The sequence below is a fragment of the Anabrus simplex genome, chromosome 1, assembly GCF_040414725.1.
Source record: "Anabrus simplex isolate iqAnaSimp1 chromosome 1, ASM4041472v1, whole genome shotgun sequence".
Taxonomy (NCBI): domain Eukaryota; kingdom Metazoa; phylum Arthropoda; class Insecta; order Orthoptera; family Tettigoniidae; genus Anabrus; species Anabrus simplex.
This window is the reverse complement of record NC_090265.1, coordinates 1,372,750,709-1,372,776,224: the sequence shown is the minus strand read 5'-3', so window position 1 is coordinate 1,372,776,224 and position 25,516 is coordinate 1,372,750,709. Positions and strand designations below refer to the sequence as shown.

Below are 25,516 nucleotides of genomic sequence, written 5' to 3'. Positions count from 1 at the left end.
TATCACGGTGTACTGTGGATAAGGCGTATATTGTAGTTGACAACTTTTCTCAACACCGATAAGACTCCATCGTTTTGACAGAATACACAAGAGTTGTAGCTGTCCTATTGGACCGGCGGGTAGAGTAGTCGACTTACACGCCCAAGATCGTGCGTTCGAACCCAGCCGAGGTGGTCTTTAAAACGGTAGGTCAGGTGTTGCCACTCGAAGTTATGACTGTCGGTGCACTGGAGGTGCACTCTTTGTATAGTCACAAAAAAGAAGAAGAAAAGAGAATGAGTGCATGATACTGTATGTTCCTCGCATTAATGTTTTATCACATGTAGATACAAACCGTGTTGATGCCCACAGCAAACGTAGCTACAGGTACGTTTACCTATGAAGAACTTGTACAGTACCATACGCTCATTCTTCTTTTGAGTAACCATAAATCCGACTAAAATAATTACTCTCACAGAAACCTTTCAGTAGAATTGTACTTTTACTACTAGACGACAGTGGTGAAAGAACCTCTAAATGCCAACGATTTTAAAGATGTGCAACGTAATAATAATAATAATAATAATAATAATAATAATAATAATAATAAAGCAAAGTCACCTGCGTACAGGCCATGAAGGCCCTTGGAGGAGTGGAAGGTAAAGGCTTCCACCATTTTCAACCTCGGCACGTGATGGGGTAGAGTGGTTAGCTCTACGCCCGGCCGCCTTTGCCCCCAGGAATTAACCTGGTACTCATTTTTGGTGTAGGCTGAGTGAACCTCAGGGCCATATGCGCCTCCGGGAGTGGAAATCTCGTTTCTTAAATTTTACGACTTCCTGACGGGGATTCGAACCCACGTCCTTCCGGGCGAACCGAGCACGCCTTTACCGCCTCGGCCAGGCAGCCACTAATGATAATAATAATAATAATAATAATAATAATAATAATAATAATAATAATAATAATAATAATAATAATAATAATAATAATAATAATAATAATAATAATAATAATAGTAAGCCATTTAACAGCTCTTCAACATGCCAAAAACAGTTTGCCTGGCTGTGAATGGAACCGACACACCTTTTCATTTACACGCAACTATTACCTGTAATTGAATACAGCCCTACATATAACTAGGTAAAGTACACATATGGCACAGATTGCACCCGCGAACTAATAAGGGTGTGGGAAACCATCAGAGAAACACTATTATTGCCTTGAAATACACATTTCATTTTAAATTATTCTACTTTAGAGAACAGATTCGCACTAAAACTGTTAACGGAATTGGACAGCATAAAAGTTTTGATTTTCTGTCAGTCTTTCTTTTTTTTTTTTTTTTTTTTTTTTTGAGTGTGGCTTCTCCTGCGGAAATGATGCTTTCCTCCTTGGAGCAAATATACTGCAGGCACGACGTTCGGAAGTTAAATATTCTATAGGTCAAGGTGTTCCAACAAATTCGAAGAGAGCTGAGTTTCATCATAATTGAAGCTGCAGTGGAAAGAAACAAGTAAGTTAAGTGGTGGTCCTTTATATTATTCGTTCCATGGCGCATGCTCAAGTTGTCTCAGGGGCTCTATAACTCATTCCTGTTAATTGTATACGAAAGTTACGATAATCCTCGTCGTAATCAACGTTCAGACACGGTTCCTTATCCATTGTCAGAAACGAGAAGTCTTTGCATAGACTACGTGCTAGGTAAAGAGTCAAGTTTTGTACCTAGAGAGGATTATTCTTTCGTGGTTTCCGGAATTTTAGTATTCATTTGCTCTACTGGAGGTAATTCCCGTGTGTGTTTGAACTAGAAGTTCATCTTCGCCTATATACGCGACGTGGTACAAAATGTACATAACATCAACTGAATTTGTTTTCGTAAGGCAATAACAAGCCAGCCCCGTGGTCTAGGGATAGCGTGTCTGCCTATTACCCTAATGCCCCGGGTTCGACTCCCGGTGGGTCGGGATCAGTACGATGGTGGTGGCGTCATGTGTGGGGCGGCAACATGTTGAATGGCCGTACAGACCTGCACATCTTCATGGGTGGTCCGAGGAACACTGTTAACGCTCGGGGATACAGGGATGAGGTAGAGACCACATGTTCAACTCTTCAGAGGTGCGTTTGGTCCAGACTTCCTCTAAATGGACGGTAATGCCCGAGCGCACCGCGCTGCTCTGGTGGACGCATTTTTGGCTGGGGAAGATATTCATCACATGGACTGGCCAACGAGGTCTGCGGATCTGAATCCTATAGAACGTGCCTGGGATGCATTGGGGAGGCGAATTGCAGCCCGTCAGCCTCCACCAAGGACCCTCCAAGACCTTCGCATTGCCATTTCGGAGGAATGAGATCGACTACCACAAGAGCTCTTGGACCATCTGATAGAGAGCATGCCACGTCGCTGCGAAGCATGTGTAGCCGTTAGGGGTAACCTTACACCCTATTAACAGCATGTTTTACTGTCCAAGACATGGCCAAGTATTGTTAGTTGTTGTCAAATGTGTACCTTAGCTATCAGAACCTTTCTGACACTGTTTTTTTTTTTTTTTTTTTTTTTGGACAAGTTGTGTGACATATGGTGTGTGATTCAGCTTCCGTTTGTTCAGCAATCCGTCTGACATTCCTGTCAGGCAGTATGGCCACGTTTAGTGATTATGCTTAACTTCTGGACACTAGTGTAGTATGGGTAATTAAGCCCCTCTGTATCCTTAATTTGAAGATGTGAAATACGTCAGCCTCGTGTCGGTAAATTTACTGGCACGTAAAATAACTCCTGCGGGACAACATTCCCTACATTCCGGCACCACGGTGTCGCTGAAAACCGTAAAAGCAGTTACTGGGACGTAAATTCAATAACATTATTATTATTATTATTATTATTATTATTATTATTATTACGATGTTTTGTGGACCGGCAGAGGTGAAAGAAGGTGCTGGGATGAATAGGTCTCAACTTACGAAATTAAAGTTAATTTAAAATTTAACAAAGGTTATATTTTCGTTTCAAGATCAATAAATAACAAGTATGACAGGTACTCAGTAGCATATCAACAAATTAAGAATGTACAATTGCAATTTGTTAATGGATTTGGGCTTCGAGCCCCCAGACACGCAATCCTTGAGCAATGAGCCCAACTTTACATATGAACAAAGTTCAACAAAGGGGCAGAAAACCCCAATCAGGCCAAGGAGCACTAGCTCCCAATTACCCAGTTAAGCCTGCTCGAGGCACACAGAAACCAAATTTAAGAAAGAGCAACCTGCTCACAAAGTTCAAGCCTATTCAAAGGCCACACCAAACTCAACCTTCAAGCTGCCCTCCAGGTACACAAGAACAGTGGTAAAAATACCCAACCTACTGAGGCCTATTCAGTAAAGAAACAGGATAATTACATGGCCCCAAAATACCAACATGAGTGGAGGCGTAACTAGCACTCCTAATACACCTTTTTAAAACCTACTTGGCACTAGGCCGCATATGCAAGGGCTAATCCCATACTACGGAGGTGACACGATAGAAGAACTTTATTACATTACGAAGAGAAGGGAAACTGTTATGAAAACGTAGTCACCTCAAAACAAAATGAATGGGAGCTCGAGAGGGTTAGGCACTCTCTATCCCAATTTGTAGTTAAAGAGACAGAATTTATATCAAGTGACTTTTACATTTTAATGGAAAGTTACATGATAAAAGTTTCGAACCTGCCCCGAGGGTTAAACTGCTGAGCTAGCGAGCAAAGAAGTTATTAAAAGGCCATTACCTGATGGATGAACTGCCGCCCGAAGAAAGAGGCGCTTCCCGCCCCCTGCTACATAATCACACTAGGATAGATGTTACTGAAGTGGCCAGGAGACCAGAAAATCAGCAGTTTATATACCCTCGTGGAAAATTCGAGACGTTTCATGAATTATTACAACCCGCCCACAAAATTTTATTGGATGACAGCAAAAACTAATACACCAGACGAAGAAGAAACACCTTATTGGTGGAAAATTAATTACAGAAATTCCTCATTGGTCAAATTCAAAACTGGCGGAAAGAGAAGGGTTATACTGCCAACCCAAACAATGACTGAAAGAAATTTAACAAAGCACAAACTTATGAATAGCAAATTTCTTCAAAAGAAAGTTCCTTCACTTCGCACTAGGGTACACAATTATAGTTCTTAAGTAGTGCCATCTAGAAGAGAATGTTCACACTTCTTACTACAGAGCAAACAAATATAAATCGAAAAAGACACAGTTCAGAACTTTTCAAAATTTACAATAGCGACATCTTCTGAGAAACTTTAGAATTAACATGGTTGTTAAAGTTCAGGCTTCCTCCGGTAGAGGAGTTTCAACTGGCGCAATGTTTGAATTAGCGGCGTGGAGGTGTACCGCCCGGTACAATTATTATTATTAATATTATTATTATTATTATTACAACTACGACTACTACTAAAATGTTATCTTTTCGCACCCTGATGGTGGGCCTCCTAGACGGTGACGCCTTATGTCAGGCCAGGAGATACGCTGCGGTGATTTCAGGTGCGGAGAAACTGAGAGAGGAATGACCATGGCCAATAAAATGAACTATCACGGCATTCGCCTTAGTAAGAAGAATGGAAAACCACGGGAAACCATTCTCAGGACAGCGAATTCTAGGACAAATAGTGTCCAAACAGTCATATTTTACCTGTTCCGGGGCACGAGTGGCTCTCTGCTGACCAGCGAGACTAGGATCTCAGTGCGCGTAATTAGAGAAAAGAGGTCTTGCGCTAGCATGTACATGAATCTCCGTTATTTTCCCTGCAGATCCACTAATACCAACATACAGTCTTCAGTTGTTTTAATAATAATAATAATAATAATAATAATAATAACCGAAGTTCTGAAATACGTGATGGATATTTATGAATCAGGATTCATATGAATTAGGGGATTTTATGCTGAATTATGATGCCAAGATGTATCTTGCATAATTAGTATATCACTAATTACGCAGTGTATGAGGGTGCAGCCTAACTGCAAACAGATGTTGGGTTCTGACCGTGAGAGGGAACTCCAGAAATCCCCACGGCATGGCGTCACCAAGCGGAAATTATTTGATGATGCTTTGAGATTGTGAACAAACCTACGATGCGATCAGAATGAAAATCGGTCAGTAGAAAGAAGAATATCCAAGCTTTAATTTGATACCTCAACAAATGTCGACAACCCCTCATTAACGGAGCGATGTTTGGCAAGGTGGCGTGGTTTTCCCCTTCCCCGAGCACCAGGCCGGCTCGTCTATAAAAAGAAAGAGCTTTGAGGCCGTTTACTCAGTATTCTCTCAATCATCAGTCTTTATTCAGTCTTTATGCAGTCTTTACGCAGTCTTTATTCAATCGTCAGTCTTTATCCAGTGTGCAGCCTTTATTCAGTCTTTATTCAGTGTGCAGTTTTTACTCAGTCGTGATTCGTTGTGAACTCAGTCGTACTCCCAGTGGTTTCATTATAATGTGCGGTGTGCATATAATTTGCCTCCAGTGAATTTATAAGCATGGTAGTAATATTGATCTGTGCAAATTACATGTTGAGACGTCACGGAGCTGTGAGTTTATTTACCCTTGTGGAGTTTAATGTTATGTGAGAAACCACATACAATGAGTGAAGTGAGTGCAGTTTGCGTATATTATACTATGCGCATAATGCAACTAAAAACATAGGTCAAACAAAGAGAGGAAAGTACTATAAGAAATTTATTTTGTGACAGCACATTCAGGAGGTGAACTTTGTGAAAGAATGAGCGGCTTATTTACGCTTTTAATAGAACGGGCCACGTTTACTAAATATCTTAAAAATTCAGTGAGCAACCTTCCTACAATTAGCCAGTGACGTGAATTAGGCGAATGAAATATCATTAACATGTAAAGTGTTAAGCTAACTAAACATTGTGTATCCAGTGACTGTGACCTGGTGAACGTGTGTTGCTTCAGGGACTAGACGGCTGTTAATAATCGTAATGAGCATATAAGAGATCGGCAGCGGGCTACAGGACAATATCGTTACTGGGCTAGTGCACTCGAGTCTATGAGTAGTTGTAGTCGCAACGAGTTGTAATATGTGGCATAACATTTGTAACAAATCAATTCCCTTATTTGCATATTTGAACCAGCGAGATCGTCTGACCCAGGAGAAGTCTTCGAGCCGTTTGCTTTGTGTTCCATCCCAACACAGCAGAGAACTTCTAGATTTTCCGACGCGGGTTGAAGATCCAGCCAACTTCAACGTGATGCAGAAGCAGACGAACCTAGGACTCGACACCACTGAAGCCACCATGATGACAGCCTAAGACGCCATAATTGTACCCGCCTGAGGACAGCTGATCGCAATGCTGAAGTAATGACTACATTTTAAGATTTTGGCATGAAAGTAGTATCACGCAATAACTGTAAATAGTTCATTTATGCATGCAATTAATTAATAATACAGAAACCGCTACGCTGTTTCAAAGGGAAGTTAGTTTTTGTTTATTATATTTTGACAGTGGAAGTTTCTTCATGATTGGGAAACTATTCATTTTATTTATGATCGGGAAAATGTAGTGCATGATGTATTCATAAGACCCTACAATTAATCACGTGTGAAGTGACGTAATGTAAAAGGGGTTAATGTTAAATAGAATGTTTCCAGGCATCATCAATTTATAAGTCAATATGAGTCGTCAGAAAGTTCTTATGTTATTTCTTTGTACTTCACACATAATGTAGGACATTCCTCCAACGTGTAGTTTTAAGATTGCTGATCAAGATGATGGAGACCCGACAGCGGGGTGTGAACCATGTGTTACCTAGAACGCGAGTGCTATAGTGGATTTTAGTCCCGAAGGATAGTGTCTTCTCTTTAAATATGCAAGTGTTTGATATATCGGGGGGGGGGGGGGGGGAAGCGGAGCTTACCTCGCCGGTCAGTGTCCGAAATGCTGAGATTGTAGATAAAAATTTTAATCTCCCCGAATGATTGTGTTAAAATGAGATGTGATATACCACACCAGGATAATGGTATTGAGGCTAGACAAGGGCCAGATTATGATATTGATGTTAATAGCATCCAGAGAATTAAAGAAGAGGAATGTTCTTCCGCCAGAATAATAATAATAGGAACGGAAACTGCTCCATTGTGTTTGGGGGATGAAAGCGAAAACGGCCATCAGCGGGTCGCCCGACAGGCATATCTTTCACATAGAATTTAACATGTGTATTCTCAGTTTATTAAAGTTTGAATTTTAAAGTAAGGAAAGCCATTCTTCTCATTTAGTAGTGGAATAATATTCCTCTCACAACTAAATTTCCCTACTGAGCAGAGTGTAGTATTCCCTGTATTTTCTTGTCAGAGTGTAAATATTTATGTCATATATTATGTCTGATATTGTTCGCTAAATGTGTTGTTCGACAGAAAGCAACGTTGTTGAAATGTCTCTTGTCAAACATCCCGGCGAAACGACCGCTGTGTGTAATCTAATACTTAATAATACATTCAAATAGGATTTGATAAGATAATGTTGGGATACGACTTTCATTTGTTTAGGAAGTGCGCTTAAGAAAGCCTTGTTTAACGCCTCATTCACAATGATATTACGACATCATAAATCAAAATGTGTAATATATAAAATCGTGATGTAAGGATAATGAACTGTGGCGAGATATGCTTTTTATTAATTGTCTTTGTTTAATTTATCACAGTGTGTTATATAATGAGTGTCTGCGAGTGTTAGTTAGTTCGAAAGGGGACGCCCTTTCGACATCATACAGTTAGGAAGTGAAAAATGCAGATTCAGGTAGAGACTGAAGGACATTGACTCGCTCATCACAAGTCAGACATATTTTTCTATATATACACATATTTCATGGCATATCTTTCACATAGAATTTAACATGTGTATTCTCAGTTTATTAAAGTTTGAATTTTAAAGTAAGGAAAGCCATTCTTCTCATTTAGTAGTGGAATCATATTCCTCTCACAACTAAATTCCCCTACTTTATAGAGAATTAGTTTAGTGCCCATTTATACGGACAGACCATTGACCCGTATGTTCCCGAGCTTAGCCGTGTATACTACTCAAATAGGGGTGATGGGACTTCGATGCCGGGGTTATTTCCGTAGATCTCATCTAAAATAATCCATTCAGCCGTCGCATTTGAGAATTAAAATAAATCATTATGCACTGGGGCCCTGGACAGGTGCAATACGATGAGTAACACACTTTTTTTCGTTAGCAAAGGCGATCTGACGGAGCGAAGCCTAGCACACCGGTACGTCCTACGCCCACAAAGTATCCCTTACACTCACAATGACCATACACGCTACATTTCGAACTGAAGTAACTAGCTGGTGCTGCAGTTCGTTGGTCCAACACCGCTCAGTGGCAGGTTATGGTCGTAGGAGAAGTGGGTGGAAAGAAACTTTCGCTTTGTACGTGGCTTGCGGTGATACTAAGCCAGCAGTGAACAATGAGGGATATGGAAGTGACAGGTTATTGTTCCTACAATGAAATAACAAATATATACTTGATACCAGAATCCAGTGATTCATCTGTCTAGGTCACCGAACGCCACCGACACTAATACACGTGTATACTCTAACTTATATCTTAATACACTTTGCATTCCAGGGAATCCAGTTCTATGCCCAAGAAAAAAGTATAATCGACAACTCCATATCGCAAAGACCAACATTTAAATATATATATCTTAAATAAAAACAACCCCTACCTTCTGAGTAACCTGAGTTTTTCTTCTTGTGCTGCTATGTAGCCTTCCAAGCTGCGCATGAGCACTGCTTCAGTTTCCAAAAGTTCTTCCATGTCTGCAAGAGCAGTGTAGAGCTCTCCATAGCTGCCAGTTGATAAAAATGACACCAGGAGTACCGTCATCCAACTGCTTGCGAATCCCATTATGATAGTTAGCTGAAACAGAAGTAATTTTCAAATAATTCAGAAAGTCTTACGAATACAGTGTTGTTCAGTCATCTCTTCAACATAAACACGCGTTTTAGAACAAAATACACTCGCCAGCAAAACAGCGAAACATGATGTATTTCAGATAAAATTTAATCTACGTTCAAAACCTGGTAAAAATCGAATATTGGGACAACAACATGGCAGTGTATTTTAAATTAGCACATCTGAAAAGTTTTAGCTCAATAAATTAAGAAACATTGATCGTGACAATCACAAAAGTCCACCAACACGAATTTGGAAATTCAAAAACCTGGAGATCAGCCCCGTTTCGTATGCAGTCCGTTTATCGACACATTTCCATTGCGTCCATAAAGGGTATTACCACCTCTACCCGCAGTCACAGCTGTGATTCGATCAGGTATGCTCGGAAGGCAATCTCGACTGTTCTTTTGTGGTATGAGCTTCCATTCTGTCTGGAGCACAGTTCCAAGTTGAGCCAATGTGTCAGGGGAAGGACTCGTAGCACTTCTCCCAAGCATATCCCAGACATGCTCTAACGAATTTAATTCGTACCACGAGCAGGCCACACCATGCGCTCAATTACGACTTCATCCAGGAACTCACATACTCAAACGTCAACGTATGAGCGAGTGTTGTCATTCATTAGGATAACATTATCGCAGATGACAGATACAAACGTCACCACGTGATCTACTAAAATCTCCTAAATGTATCATCGGTGGGCTGTCAGAATTCCATTCTCGACGAACGCGCGTGTCAGTGGTAAACCCAGCCCAGACCATCACAAAGCCTCCAGCGAACGGTGACCTTGCAGAGGTAGTACAGGATGAATAACGCTCCCCGGACCTTCTTCATTCTCTCTCCCTTCTACCCGGTGCCCTCAAACAGAATCTTGATTCATTCGTAAATAGCACTGAGCTCCACGGCTCAACAGTCCGGTTTCGATGGGTGTTGGCGAATTGATTCCCAGAGGCATGATTCTCACGTACAAGCAAAAGTCCTGTCGCGGGCCCCTTGGACTTTAAATCTGCTTCATCCAACCTCCTCCTTACTGTCCTTTCGCTGATGTTCGTGCTCCGTACTTGGTGCAAGCGATATCTGGCCTCCACAGCTGTTGTGTGTCGACAACGAAGAACTTACATTTCGAGAAAGCGACCATAGCGCACAGTAGTGCTTCTCCTACGAATAGGACCGGACCTACTAGTATAGATATTGTCCTCTCTGCACCTTTGAAGAGTTCTGTAGACGTTAGAACAAGACGTGCCTATAACGTCTGCTACGTAGCGCGTATACTGCGCCCCTCCTCCACTAATTATGAGCGACTTAAAAGCGAGACTAACTGTTGAAAACAAGCCGTAATGTCCACAAAAATAAGCGGCACGAGAATTCACCACAATAAACCTTGGGACAGCTGTTTGTGGTTGTTCTTGAAGTAAGAAACGACAATATCGGTGTTGTTGTAGTGATTGTCACGATCAATAATGCCTATCAGTTATTGCACTGAAACTTATCAAATGGGCTAATTAATTAATGTTTACACATGTGGGGAAAGTGTTTTGAGGAAAGGGAACTAGGGTAGAGTGTTATCCAGGAATTAGGTTAAGGCAGATTTTGAGGGATGTAGAAGAGAGGGAGGAGGAGGGGAAGGAGAAGGTGGTAGTGTTACACGTTGGTACCAATAACGTTAGGCAAACAGGCATAAGTACCAACATAGTTGGGGATGTGTGGGATTTGGTAAATGCAGAACGGGTGAAATTTAAGGAAGCGGAGATTATTATCAGTGGTAAACTGTGTAGGAGGGATACTGACTGGAAAGTGATTGGGGATTTAAATGAGATTATGGAGTGGGTATGTGGGAAGCTGCGAGTGAGATTTCTAGATCGTAATGGGTGGATATGAGATAGCGATCAGCGCTCAGATGGCCTTCACTTAAAAAGCAGTGGTACGTATAAGTTAGGCAATTTGTTTAGAAGGGTTATTGGGAGGTACATTCAGGAAAACGGGGCGGTGTAGGGAGCGGTGATAAGGGTACAGAGATCTGTAAGTCAAGTCAAGACATTAAAATGCTAGTGTTGAACTGTAGAAGTACTGTACAGAAAGGAATATAATTAATTTAATAGATATATACTTACCAGATATTGAAATACGAGTTGAGTCATGGCTGAGAGATGACATAATGGATGCAGAAATTTCCTCACGGAACTGAAGTGTGTATTGTAGAGTCAAGGTGGGAATGGTAGGAAGGGGAATATTAATTCTGGTGAAAGAAAAATTTGTAAGCTACGAAAAAGTTAAAGTTGACAAACATGAAGGCTCATTTCTAATGATAACAGGCAACTTGATGTCTTTGGAGTGTACAGACCGAGAAAGGATACCACCGACGCTGACTCGGAATTATCTGATAAGATAATCAGCTATGTGTAAAACGATATCGAAAGGAACGTGATTGTAGCGGGTGATCTCAATTTACCAAATGCCAATTGGGAAGGTAATGCGAACGACAGGAAGCATGGCCAACACATGGCAAATAAGTTGAAATTGGAAGGACAGCTGATTCAGAAAGTGATGGAACTAACTAGAGGAAAGAATATTCTAGAAGTGGTGCTGGTAAAACCAGATGAGCTCTATAGATAAACCGAAGTAATAGATGGTATTAGAGATCACGAAGCTGTTTTCGTCGTAGTTAAAAATAAATATGATAGAAAAGAGGGTCTTAAAGTAGGACTGTTAAGCAGTACCATATGGCTGATAAAACAGACATGAGGGAGTTTTTAAAAAGTAGTCTAACTATAATCGGTGGAAAACGGCAAATAAACATGAAAACAGACTTTGGGATGGGATTAAAGCAATTGCTCAGGAATGTGAAAACAGGCTTGTACCTTTAAAGGTGGTAAAGACCCACTATATTATAACAGAGAAGTAAAGAGACTAAGAAGGAGGTGCAGGTTGGAAAGAAATAGAGTTAGAAATGGCTGTGGAAGTAAGGAGAAATTGAAGGAACTTACTAGGAAATTGAATCTAGCAAAGAAGTCAGCTAAGGATAACATGATGGCAAGCATAACTGACAGCCATACACATTTTAGCGAGAAATGGAAAGGTATGTACAGGTACTTTAAGGCAGAAATAGCTTCCAAGGAGGATATTCCGTGAATTATTGATGAAGAAGGGGAGTGTGAATGCGAGGATCTTCAAAAGGCAGAAGTATTCAGTCAGCACTATGTAAAGATTGTTGGTTACAAGGATAATGTCCAGATAGGGAAGGTGAGTAATACTAAAGAAGTATTAAACATTACCTATGATAACAACGACATTTAGAAAAAGATACAAAAGTTGAAAGCTAGAAAAGCAGCCGGAATTGATAAGATTTCGGGGACCGAGTTCGATAGCTGCAGTCGCTTAAGTGCGGCCAGTATCCAGTATTCGGGAGATAGTAGGTTCTAACCCCACTGTCGGCAGCTCTGAAGATGGTTTTCCGTGGTTTCCCATTTTCACACCAGACAAATGCTGGGGCTGTACCTTAATTAAGACCACGGCCGTTTCCTTCCCACTCCAAGCCCTTCCCTGTCCCATCGTCGCCATAAGACCTATCTGTGTCGGTGCGACGTAAAGCAACTAGCAAAAAAAAAAAAAAAAAAAAAAAAAAAAATCGGGGGATATATTAAAGACAATGGGTTGGGATATAGTAGTCTACCATATATGGAATACTTATTTGATTACTGTTTGAAGGAAGGAGCCATACCAAATGAATGGAGAGTTGTTATAGTAACACCTGTGTATATAGGAAAAGAGTGATAGATATAAAGCTGAAAATTTTAGGCCAGTCAGTTTGACATGCATTGTATGCAAGCTTTGAGAAAGCATTATTTCTGATTATATTAGACATGTGTGGCAAATTAATAACTGCTTCGATAGAGGGCAGTTCGGATTTAGGAAATGTTATTCCACTAAAGCTCAACTTGCAGGATTCCAGCAAGATATAACAGATATCTTGTATTCAGGAGTTCAAATGGACTGCAACACGATTGACCTATCTAAGGCATTTGATAGGGTAGATCATGGAAACTACTGGAAAAAATGAGTGCAATAGACCAGACAAAATAGTGACTGAATGGGTTGCTTACTTCTAGAAAATAGATCTCAGAGAATTAGGCGAAGCTTTATATGACCCTGTAATAAGTAAGAGGGGAATTCCTCAAGGCAGTATTATTGGACCTTTATCTTTCCTTATATAAATGATATGAGTAAAGAAGTGGAATCGGAGATAAGACTTTGCGAATGATGTCATTCTGTATAAATAATTAACAAGGTTGTGAGAAACTGCAAAATGACCTCGATAATGTTGTGAAATGGACAGTAGGCAATGGTACGATGATAAACTGGGTTAAAAGTCAGGTTGTGAGTTTAACAAATAGGAAAAGTCTTCTCAGTTTTAATTACTGCGTTGATGGGGTGAAAGTTCCTTTTGGGGATCATTGTAAGTACCTAGGTTTTAATATAAGGAAGGATCTTCATTCGGGTAATGACATAAATGGGATTGTAAAGAAAGCATACAAATCTCTCTGCCCATGATTATGAGGGTATTTAGGGGTTGTAGTAAGGAGGTAAAGGACAGGACATATAAATCTCTGGTAAGATCGCAACTAGAGTATGGTTTCCTTTTCAGGGACCCTCACCAGGAGTACTCAATTCAAGAATTGTGAAACATCCAAATAAAAGTAACTCGATTTGTTCTGGGTTATTTCCGACGATAGAGTAGCGATGTTGCAAAGTTGGGGCAGGGAAGATTTGGGAGAAATGAGACGAGCGGGTCGACTAAGTGGTATGTTCCGAGATGTCAGTGAACAGATGACGTGGAATGACATTAGTGTTCGAATAAGTTTAAGTGGTGTCATTGATGCCGGCCCCGCGGTGTAGGGGTAACGTGCCTGCCTTTTACCCGGAGGCTCCGGGTTCGATTTCCAGCCAGGTCAGTGATTTCTACCTGGATCTGAGGGCTGGTTCGAGGTCCACTCAGTCAGGAGCTATCTGACGGTGAGATGGCGACCCCGCTCTAGGTAGCCAAGAATAACGGCCGAGAGGATTCGTCGTGCTGACCACACGACACCTCTTAATCTAGAGGCCTTCGGGCTGAGCAGCGGTCGCTTGGTAGGCCATGGTCCTTCAGGGCTGTTGCGTCATGATGTTTGGGAGGGGGGTCTTTAATAAGAATGATCACAATACGAACACAAATTTGGAATTCAAGAGGACAAATTGGGGCAAATATTCATTCGTAGGAAGGGGCGTTAGAGATTGGAATAACTTACCAAGTTAGATGTTCAATAAATTTCCAATTTCTTTGCGATCATTTAAGAAACGGCTAGGAAAACAACAGATAGGGAATCTGCCTCCTGGGTGGCTGCCCTAAATGCAGATCAGTAGTTCAAATTACAAAGCTTAGATACTGTAATTGAGAATATCTATGTTGGACTTTGCAAGGACATAGGTTAGCAGGGAGTACAAGATATTTCATTGAGCGAAGTGTTGGAAGAATTCGGTACAATAATGAGTGAGTACAAGACTCACTTTAGGTAATTCTTATTTAAAAATTTTACTATCTGAATAATGTAATTTGAATACATTAGCGTATATTATTGCGGGTCTAATCCCGGTCAATGTACAGGGGAATTTTGAAATGAAAAATCACATCCCTATGGTTCGTATTGCAAGTCAAGCTGCAGGTCCCACGGCTGTGATCAAAATATCAACATAATGTTCCGTTCTTTAAATATCGTAAAATGAAATGGAATGGCATATCGCTTTTAGTGCCGGAAGTGTCCGGAGGGGAAGTTCGGCTCGCCAGGTGCAGGTCTTTTGATTTGACTCCCATAGGCGACCTGCGCTTCGTGTTGAGGATGAAATAATGATGAAGAGGACACATACGCCCAGCCCCCGTGCCAGCGGAATTAAGCAATTGTGGTCAATATTCCCGACCCTGCCCGGCATCCCTGTGACAAAAGGCCACCACGCAAACCGGACTTTAAACACCGTAATTTAATTTAACACGAAAAATGCATTCTAATGTTGAACGAATTCTATTTGGGTGATGATGTCCTATTGCTACATCTTGATGGACGCAGTATTTCTGCACCTGTCTCTTGGCACAGGCCAAAGAAAAACGTAGCATCCACCAAAGTCTCGGTTACATTTATGACAATATGGAAATTGTCGATGCCCTATGGATAGTGATAAAAATGACATTCAGAGCAGGACTAGGAAAACCTTTAACAGAACAAACATGAAAATAACGGACTATTATGCCTTTCAGCGTTAAATCTACAAGCCTCTGTAGATTTACTAAACACTTCCACAATTCTCTGTTTGCAATGCACTCTGTGGCCTTGTTAAGTTCCAGATCTCTTTTCTCTAAATCATTAAAAACTGGGTCTATTCGTCCTCGTCATGATTTCCATCCGCTTATTTTACCCTCCATGTCCATATTTCGGGTAGCGATAGTGATCAGGAGGACAATGAAATTCCACCTAGCTGCCAGGAAATTTTAACCGCCTTGAATATATATTAGAACGCGCACAGCTGTGAGCTTACTTTCGGGAGATTGTGGGTTCGAACCCCACTGTCGGCAACCCTGAAGATGGCTTTCCGTGGTTTCCAATTTTCACACCTTAATTAAGACCACAGCAGCTTCCTTCCAACTCCTAGTCCTTTCCTATCCCATCGTCGCCATAAGACATATCTGTGCGGTGCGACGTAAAGCCAATAATTGTAAAATATATACAGGGTGGTCGGAAACAACATGAACCGAGTATATGAGCCCTAGAGTGTTGGTCATACTGATAAATAATAACTGAAAAAATATTTCGATGTCTCGCGCTGTTGTCATTTTTATCAGCTGCTGAAGTAAGCCAATCATATCGCTTCGCGGGTGACTTCAGATGGACTCTGCGAGGCGGTATTGCTAAATCTGCATGTAGCTCATGACCGGCTTGAGAACGCCAATAGAAGAAATAAACTTCTCCAGGGGTGGGACTTGAACAAGGACCTCCCTGCTGATAGGCTCGGCCCATAGCAAGCACGCTACGGTGGCATTGGTTGAAACCACGGTATGTTAGTGTTTGATGCTCATTTCTCGGAGTGGCTCTCAAGCCGGACCAGACCACGTACAGATTTAACAACATCGCCTCGTAAAGCCCATTTGAATTTGCCCGCGAAGCGATCTGATTGGCTAACTTCAGTAGGTCATAAAATGACAACGGCGCGAGATAACGACGTAATTTATTTTCAAATTTCTTCCAGCGCTCTACGGTCACATAATACTCGGTTTACGTTGTTTCCGACCACCCATTATATCAGAACGTTTTGCTGCAACATTCGAAGTCACCCACGTTGCTGACACAGAGCTGTGCACGCCTACCGATGCTAGGCTCCAGTTGTTTTGGGCTACAAGTAATGTTTCAAACATACAGCTACATAGGCTCTGGCATACGATTTGTCACTCTAATTTTGTTACTGTGTGTTAGTATTTGTGTACTTTCGTATCAGCACAGTTGCTTGAAGAAATGCTAATCGTAGCCTAGATGTTTTTGCTTAGTTTAAATAAAAACGTGACGTTTTGCTAGAGAAGCGATAGGCTACCTCAGCGGCATAGTATTCGGCATTATTCTGTTTCATAGTTGTTCACAGAAGAGCTAAGCATGTTAAGCTTCTAAAACAAGAAATGCCGTATTTTGTACTTCATTGCTTATGGCAATGTTTAAGTAATTATTTTATTTTCCAGCAAGACGGGTGTTAGATTTTACTGTAGAAGTGTGTAAATGCGGCACACAAACAAATATCCCTACAGTACGGTACTGTAGGGTTAATTTTCCTTTACATGTAACCCTGGGAAAATGAACAGAACAAAGATTGTTCTGATAGACTGCATATCCATATGTCGTTGGAAGGCGTGACTTGTCTTAAGGAACAGCCCTCCAAGTTTGCGCTATATGATAACATCCTGGGCTGGTGCTCGTAACAGCTGTTTCTCATGCACGTAGAACTGCCCTTGATCTCGTGACCTTGACCAGTCTGCGTGGTAGCCTTCGTATCTACCAAGCGATTAATACCCGTTACATTGTGTGCGAATCATCGACACAACATAGCTTACAGTAGACACAAGCGAAACTGTTGACCGTGTTGGCTCTGAAACGTGTCTTAAAATGACCATGGAGATGATGTGAATCCTCGGAACTCTTGATCGGATATTATTTAGTGACTTCGGGGTTAGTTACCTCTGAACCACGGGTCGGGTCGTATCGTAGGAGAGAGACGACAAGGTTTGTCAAATGAAAACTTGTTTGAAGGAGCGTTGAATACTATGTCTAGACAGGACAGACACTAACACAGTCCACTTTCTTCTCCTCCTCCTCTGAGGTCGAAGACTGAACTCAAGGTGAGGTACCGGGCCGGCCTTAGCACAGCACAGCATTGCACTGCTCCAGGCGCGAATTGTCTGTGACATCCCACACTTATTACACTCCCGCTCCTCTCGCGAGCCACTCCCTGCCTGCCGATCATTCGCAAGTGTTGGCTAGTTTAAGCAGTACCGGGCGAGTTGGCCGTGCGGTTAGGAGCGCGCAGCTGTGAGCTCGCATCCGGGAGATAGTGGGTTCGAACCCCACTGTCGGCAGCCCTGAAGATGGTTTCCGTGGTTTCTCATTTTCACACCAGGCAAATGCTGGGGCTGTACCTTAATTAAGGCCACGGCCCCTTCCTTCCCATTCCTAGGCCTTTCCTGTCCCATCGTCGCCATAAGACCTATCTGTGTCGGTGCGACGTAAAGCAACTACCAAAAAAGAAAAAGTTTAAGCAGTAGATAATAATAATAATAATAATAATAATAATACAGGTCGGAAGCAGCAGAAATGTTCCAATATTTGCTTGGAGTTACGTTGAAAACCACTTCATGGTTTGCTGATGGCGAGATTCCCGTCCATTTGTATCCATGGTTAGTGACCATTGTGGCAAAGATTTAAATATGCATAACTACCCGGTGACCAATCGAGTTGCTTGCATGGTACGGTCGTGTTTGAATTTGAAAACGCTTCCCAATCAATGGAACACGATTTATGATTTAAACAAGAAAGTTAAAACATAACAGTCGAAATACAGAAACATCAGCTCACAACTTGTCACCCTGCTTTTATTTCTCAGACCAATAACTAGTCCACTACTAGAAAACATATCTAGTAATATCAGTCAAAATATCAAAACTAACTCCGTACAGCCTATGAAGATCTTTAAGGAGAGGAAGATACAAGTTCTACTGTTCGTAACATCGCACTGGGATAACTCCGGGGAAAAACAAAACAATGGATTTTATTTATTCTTTTGCTAGTGGTTTAACGTCGTACTAATGCATCGAAGGTTTCCAGCGACGTAAAGATGGGAAAGGGCTGGCATTGATAAGTAGCGAACACTGCCTCAATTAAGGTACAGTCACAGCATTTGCCTGGCTTAAAAATGGGAAACCACGGAAAAAATACGAGGCAACAAAATTATTTTGAATAACAAATATAGGTGGCAAAGGAAAATAAAGTATGCACTAATTTAAATAATGGAGAACAGGATACAATTTCGTCCTAGAATATAGAAAGAATTTATCATGCTGGAATTAAAAGCGTAAAATGGTGTATAAACACACAACTCAGATCTAATTATAATGTAGTAATAGGCACAAATAACTATAATAAAGATTATTTAAAATGCATGTATCAAAACAATTTGGGTTACAATAAACTCTCTTTCCTTAGTTTCTGGTAATTCGAAACTAGCGGAAGGGAGTATTCTATTCTATTCGCAACCTTGGCACAGAGTAAAACAGAGTTGTTAGATCTATGTCCAGACACGTTTGCCGACAGGAATTAACCTTGTACTAATTTTTTATGTAGGTTGATTGAAGAGACAACGCAGTCACCTAACAAACTTACCAGTTCAAGCTATGCTTCCAGTCCACAGAAGAGAGTGAAACAAACTGTAGATATTGCGTACAAGAGGAAAGCTCAAACATTTATGGTTAAATGAGGAGGGTAAGAAGCGGCTTTCATTAAAACCACTGTTCACAAAAGTTGTCGTAAGGTGACGTCACTATGACAGCTGTACATGTGAAAGAATCTACATCAGTAATTCCCGTTGAACGAAGGGAATTGATGCATACAAAAGCAAGAAGGCTGAAGCAGAATGCATGCGATGAAGACCTGCGGTTGTGGGCCTTGGAAATTTCAACAGAGATTAGTTGGTTGAGTCGTTTCAAGAAAAACTAGAAAAATCACGAAATTTGTATCCCGCGCGTATCTGCAAGAAGTTGACGACGAAAAAGATAAAGTCGAAAAAAAAATTCTGGAAGCAGCTACAGAGCAATTTTTAGACTACACCCCTTCTTCAATACAGATTCGAGTTGCTTCGTGCGCGAAATGAAAGCGAAAAGACTATCGTTTGTTGGTGAGAAATATACAAAAACAGTCGCTCAATCAGTTAGTGCACTCACCCACTCCTACACAATTATGCCTACAATTAGTATGGCCAGTACTCTTTGCTCGAAATTATTCGTCACTACAGGAGGAAACTAGAATTTTCGGTCCGAGAGTTTCCAAAGAAATGTTTCATGCCAGAAATATAATTGTAACAGCCACAAAAGTAGGAAAAAATAGGAAAATAAAAGGAATTAAAATATTGGTTTAAAGAATCCTCCTTCCCATTCGAGGAAGAGAAGTGTTTTCTACTGTTAGATTCCTGGACTACTTATAGTGATAGAAGCTGTCTTGGAGACATTCCTCCAGGCAATAGTATAGAAATTCTCCAGATTCCTCCCTGCACTACAAGGAAAATACAGGCCCTTGGATAAGTTTTTCTTCCGGCAATGGACGGCTTTGTATCTCCGTTTAACAGACATTGTTCAGTCTTGTGAAGACTTTCAGTTTGATGTTTATCAGAGAAACAGCATACTGAAAACGCAATCCTTAATTCGTTTTCAATTTTCTTCCCCACAGTTCAACGGTCTTAAAATTCATATTCGTTGTGCATATTGCCAAAAATATTTTTGTGTTTTTATCATGCGATTAACGCACCTCATTTATGTTTCACATTCGTTCCCTAACAATAGTGTGACCTTGGCACGTGGTAGCAGCAACAATTCTCATCGATGCCGGGAAGTCCCGGTACCAGCGAGTAATTTTTAGCCCGTCGACCCAATTTGAGCCTTGAGTGTTATTTCTTCATATCTTACTATCTAAAGACTGCATTTTTGTTGGTATGGTTGCGGACTTCTGAAATTTTAAATCACGCTGACCAGGATCTGGTCTGCACCCCTTATTGGGGTGGGGTTAGAGGAGAATATCCTTAGGTCTTCGGTATCGAAGACCTACGGTGTCATAGTTGCCTATGTTCCTGGCCAGCGGATTTTTGCTCGCGGTGAGCGCTGCGTTGCGAATCCTGCTATGAATGGTGGGGAGCTGGTACCGTTCATGCAGGTCGTCCTTTGTTTCGTACCAATGGACAACTGTTAAACGGCACAGCGCATCATACTGCACGCGCTGTACCTTTAACAGGTGCGTCTTGGCTGCAGTGCCCCGAACAGGGGATGGCATACTCAAGTATCGGTTGAATAGTCGATTTGTAGAGCAGGAGTCGGTTTTCTATTGTTAGCCCATTATCGGCTCTAATCATAGGAAATAACTTAAATAGGTGCATATCTGTCTGCGCAGTAATATTAGAAATGTAATCTCCGGACGTTAATTCTCTGTCTAGGGTGACAACTAGATACTTGGTTTTATTCGTCCACCTGATGGGTTGGACGAAAAACATCAGGGGCTCTGGGTTGCGGGGGCAGCGTTTTGTGAATAGCGTGGCGCTACTCTTGTCGACATTGATTTTTACTCTCCCCTTCTCTAGCCAGGTCTCGAGAGTGGAGAGCGCGTCCTTAGGTAATCTTTCAGCTTAGGTGACTGCTACAAGACAGAGGATATCGCCGTGTCATCCGCGTATACACGAACTTGCGCATGCGTTACTTTTGGCATATCTGACATAAAAAGAAACGTGGGTGAGAAAATACTGCCTTGTGGGACCCTAGCCTCTATAGGGTCCGACAGAGCCATGCCAACCTGCACCTGAAAGTTTATGTCGTCTAGGTAGCTCGTCAGTAACTGTAGTACGTAGGGGAGGGGAAAAGCCTAGTGCCCTTAATTTAAAAATTAGTCCTTGGTGCAAAACCTTATCGAACGTACACGCAATATCGAGAAAACAGACTCCTGTATGTCTACGGTCATTATTCGTCTTAATAATTGTCTAGCCTTCCAGTTCGTTATCTCTGTTTCTCTAGCGCAACTGCAACTCCACTCCGCTGTACTCCACGCGAGCCAACAAGATCCAAGGGTTGCCCAGTAGCTGCGTTGTCACGCGGATTTTATATCGAGATTTCGATACCTTCCAGGTCGAAATGGTAGCTAAATTTTTGTATATCGCTATTTTATTATCACCTCATCCTCTCGGCGAAATTACATTGTTGATTTCGATATGACCGTATGGATAGTTCCCTTGTCAGATACGGTTCTTAAATCTACTTCTTTTCCTTATTAACTCCATCAGTCCAATTTAGATCTCTCTCAAATCTTATGGTTCGGTCTAGAACCATTGCTCTGTCTGAAGCATGATTGATGGCAGCAATATCAGCCCTTTTCATGGAGCCAGCAATTGACAAACAATGGACTTCCTCGTACACTTCCCCGTTTAAAATACTTTAGATCTACGGCCAATGCAGTCATCATTCTATGTTATCTTGTGTTGTTCACATTTCGGGCATGATCCAAACACGTGTCCTCAAGGTCCAAGCTCGCTGCAATCTTGAAACAAAGATCCGAACGTGGTAGGGCATCTCCTGAACACTGCACGCACTGCTAAGATGTTGTTGGATATTTTTTAATGCATTGGTCCATCCGGAAGCTGACATTCCTGTCCTTTCGATAACCCAAAAGTTGGCCTTAGGGATGTCAGTGTACACTTTAAACTCTCTACCTCTCAATGTGTCCCTAGTCCAAGATTTGAAACCCTAGTTCCACAGTTTTCTTAAGCAACGTCCTGTCCATTCCTTGGCATCATCATGATTGATATTTCATTTGGCGAGCATTAAGGTTTTCTCAGACTCAGTCTTTCACACAGTGTAGGTGTGCATCATCAACATGAAGTAGGCGATTGCAGATGTTTTAAAGTGCTTGATAATATACTTTCCAACTTACTCTCATTACCCCTAGACCACGAAACATGTTGAGCTCAAACAGCATACCATCGGGATAGTCGTGTTAAAATTTAATTATTACCTCGGTGCATCCTTTGATATCCATATCTTCTAGAAATCTGGATCTGATCTTATGAAGAGGTGCCCAATGTAATGGATAAACAAGACCAGGCCTAATGTAGATTCATTATATAAATCTTTCGGTCGGGTTTCAACATTGGGGAGTTAACCACTTTGGTTACATTTTGATTATTAATTATAATAATATTATTGGGTTTTACGTGCCACTAACTACTTTTACGGCTATCGGAGACGCCGAGGTGTCGGAATTTAGTCCTCCAGTTCTTTTACGTGCCAGTAAATTTACCGACACGAGGCTGAGCACCGTCGAATACCACCGGACTGAGCCAGGATCGAAGCTGCCAAGTTGGAATCAGAAGGCCTGCGCCTCAACCGTCTGAGCCACTGCACCCGGCTATATTTTTATTCAATGTGCTAATCACAGAATGCTCATCCAGCACAATTTCTTCATTAAAATTTACACCAAGGTTACTACGTCAGTTAATTGTTTTTAGCACATAAAGAAGCAATCACCAGAGAACTGAGAATACCGTTCGTGATAAAAAAAAATGGATTACATTTATGTGGATTAATATTGAGTAAAATGGAAGCGAAGTTATTTTCTGCTAAAATAATCAGCATTGAGTGACATCGTAGTCAGGATCAACAGCAAGGATAGGATAGCGTTAATGGGCGACTTCAATGCGAGAGTTGGAAATAGAACTGAAGGATAAGAAAGGGTGATTTGTAAATGTGGGGAAGATATGGAAGCTAATGGGAATGGGAAGCGTTTGCTGGACTTCTGTGCTAGTATGGGTTTAGCTGTTACGAATATATTCTTCAAGCATAAGGCTATTCACCGCTACACGTGGGAGGCTAGGGGTACCATAACCATAATAGACTATATCTTAACCGACTTCGAATTCAAGAAGTCTGTTAGGAATGTACGGGTTTTTCAAAGATTTTTCGATTATATAGACCACTATATGATCTATAGTGAACTACGTATCTCTAGGCCTGGGAAAGAGTAAGTGAAATCTGTCTGCTAACGAATAAGGGTAGAAAATCTCCAGGACGAGGAAATTAGACATAAGTACATGGATATTTGTGAGAAGTATCGAAGAGTGAACAGTAAGCAGGCTCAGGATTTAGAAAGAGAATGTGTAGCATATAGGGACGCTGTCGTAGAAATAGCAAAGGATTGCCTAGGAACAACAGTGTGTAAAGATGGGGGAATAAGCGAACATCTAGTGGAATGATAAAGTGACAGCAGGTTGTAAACGTAAAAAGAAGGCATATCAGAAATGGATCCAAACAAGGGCCGGTGCAGACAGGAACTTGTACGTAGATGAAGGAAACAGAGCGAAACAAATACTTGTTGAATCCAAAAGGAAGTCGTGGGAAGATTTTGGTAATAACCTGGAAAGGCTAGGTCAGGCAGCAGGGAAACCTTTCTGGACAGTAATGAAGAATCTTAGGAAGGGAGGGAAAAAGGAGATGAACAGTGTTTTGGGCAATTCAGGTAAACTCATAATAAATCCGAGGGAATCACTGGACATGTGGAGGGAATATTTTGAAAATCTCCTCAACGTAAGAGGAAATCTTCTTGGTGATGTCACGAACAACCAAGCTCATGGGGAGGAGGAAAATGTTGCTGGTGAAATTACGCTTGAGGAAGTGGAAAGGATGGTAAATAAACTCCACTGTCATAAAAGAGTAGTAATAGATGAAATGAGACCTGAAATGGTGAAGTATAGTGGGAAAGCAGGGATGAAATGGCTTCATAGAGTAGTAAGATTAGTACGGAGTGTTGGTAAGGTTCCTTCCGATTGGACAAAATCAGTAATTGCACCTATCTATAAGCAAGAGAACAGGAAGGATTGCAACAACTATCGAGGAACCTCATTGATTAGCATACCAGGCAAAGTATTCACTGGCATCTTGGAAGAGTGGGTGCGATCAGTGGTTGAGAAGAAGTTAGATGAAAATCAGTGTGGTTTCAGATCACAAAGGGGCTGTCAGGATCAGATTTTCAGTAAGCGGCAGGTAATTGAAAAATGTTACTAGAGGAATGGACAGTTGTGTTTATGCTTCGTAGATCTAGAGAAAGCATATGACAGGGTACCGAGGGAAATGATGTTCGCCATTCTGGGTGGAGTATGGAATTAGGAGTAGATTATTAAAATCACTCGAAGGCATTTATGTTGGCAATTGGGTTGGAGTGAGAATTGAAGGTAGAATGAGTTCTTAGTTCAGGGTACGTACAGGGGTTAGACAAGGCTGTGATCTTTCACATTTGCTGTTCATAGTTTACATGGATCATCTGCTGAAAGGTATAAAGTGGCAGGGAGGGATTCAGTTAGGTGGAAATGTAGTAAGCAGTCTGGCCTATGCTGACGACTTTTGTTTTAATGGCAGAATGTGCCGAAAGCCTGCAGTCTAATATCTTGGAACTTGAAAATAGGTGCAATGAGTATGGTATGAAAATTAGCCTTTCGAAGACTAAATTGATGTTAGTAGATAAGAAATTCAACAGGATTGAATGTCAGATTGGTGATACAAAGCTGGAACAGGTAGATAATTTTAAGTATTTAGGTTGTGTGTTCTCCCAGAATGGTAATATAGTAGTAAAGCTAATTGAGTGAGCTCGCAGTTGCGATCAACAGTGTTCTGTAAGAAGGAAGTCAGCTCCCAGACGAAACTATCCTTACATCGGTCTATTTTCAGACCAACTTTGCTTTACGGGAGCGAAGGCTGTGTGGACTCAGAATATCTTATTCATAAGTTAGAAGTAACAGACATGAAAGTAGTGAGAATGATTGCTGGTACAAACAGGTGGGAACAATGACAGGGGGTACTCGGAATGAAGATATAAAGGCTGAGTTAGGAATGAAGTCAATGGACGACGCTGTACGCATAAACTGGCTTCGGTAGTGGGGTCCTGTGAGGCGAATGGAGGAGGATAGGTTATCTAGGAGAATAATGGACTCTGTTATGGAGGGTAAGCGAAGTAAGGGAAACAAATATGACGATGGTTAGACTCGGTTCCTAACGATTTAAAGATAAGAGGTATAGAACTAGAGGCCACAGCACTAGTTGCAAACAGAGGATTGTGGCGACGTTTAGTAAATTCACAGAGGCTTGCAGACTGAACGTTGAAAGGCATAACGGTCTATAATGGTTATGTATGTATGTATGTATGTATGTATGTATGTATGTATGTATGTATGTATGTATGTATGTATGTATGTATGTATGTATGTATGTAT

General features: G+C 41.3%; 1 protein-coding gene across 4 annotated transcripts in view; it reads right to left on the bottom strand.

Annotated features, from left to right (window-relative positions):
• The window catches only part of PH4alphaEFB (prolyl 4-hydroxylase subunit alpha-1), a 361,076-nt gene that overhangs the window by 179,728 nt on the left and 155,832 nt on the right, over nt 1–25,516 (bottom strand). For all 4 annotated transcript variants that reach the window (XM_067137832.2, XM_068225503.1, XM_068225504.1 and 1 more), the window contains exon 2: nt 8,718–8,911. In XM_067137832.2, coding sequence (XP_066993933.1) covers nt 8,718–8,899 — 182 coding nt within the window. In that variant the 5' untranslated portion in view covers nt 8,900–8,911. The remainder of the gene's footprint in view (nt 1–8,717; nt 8,912–25,516) is intronic.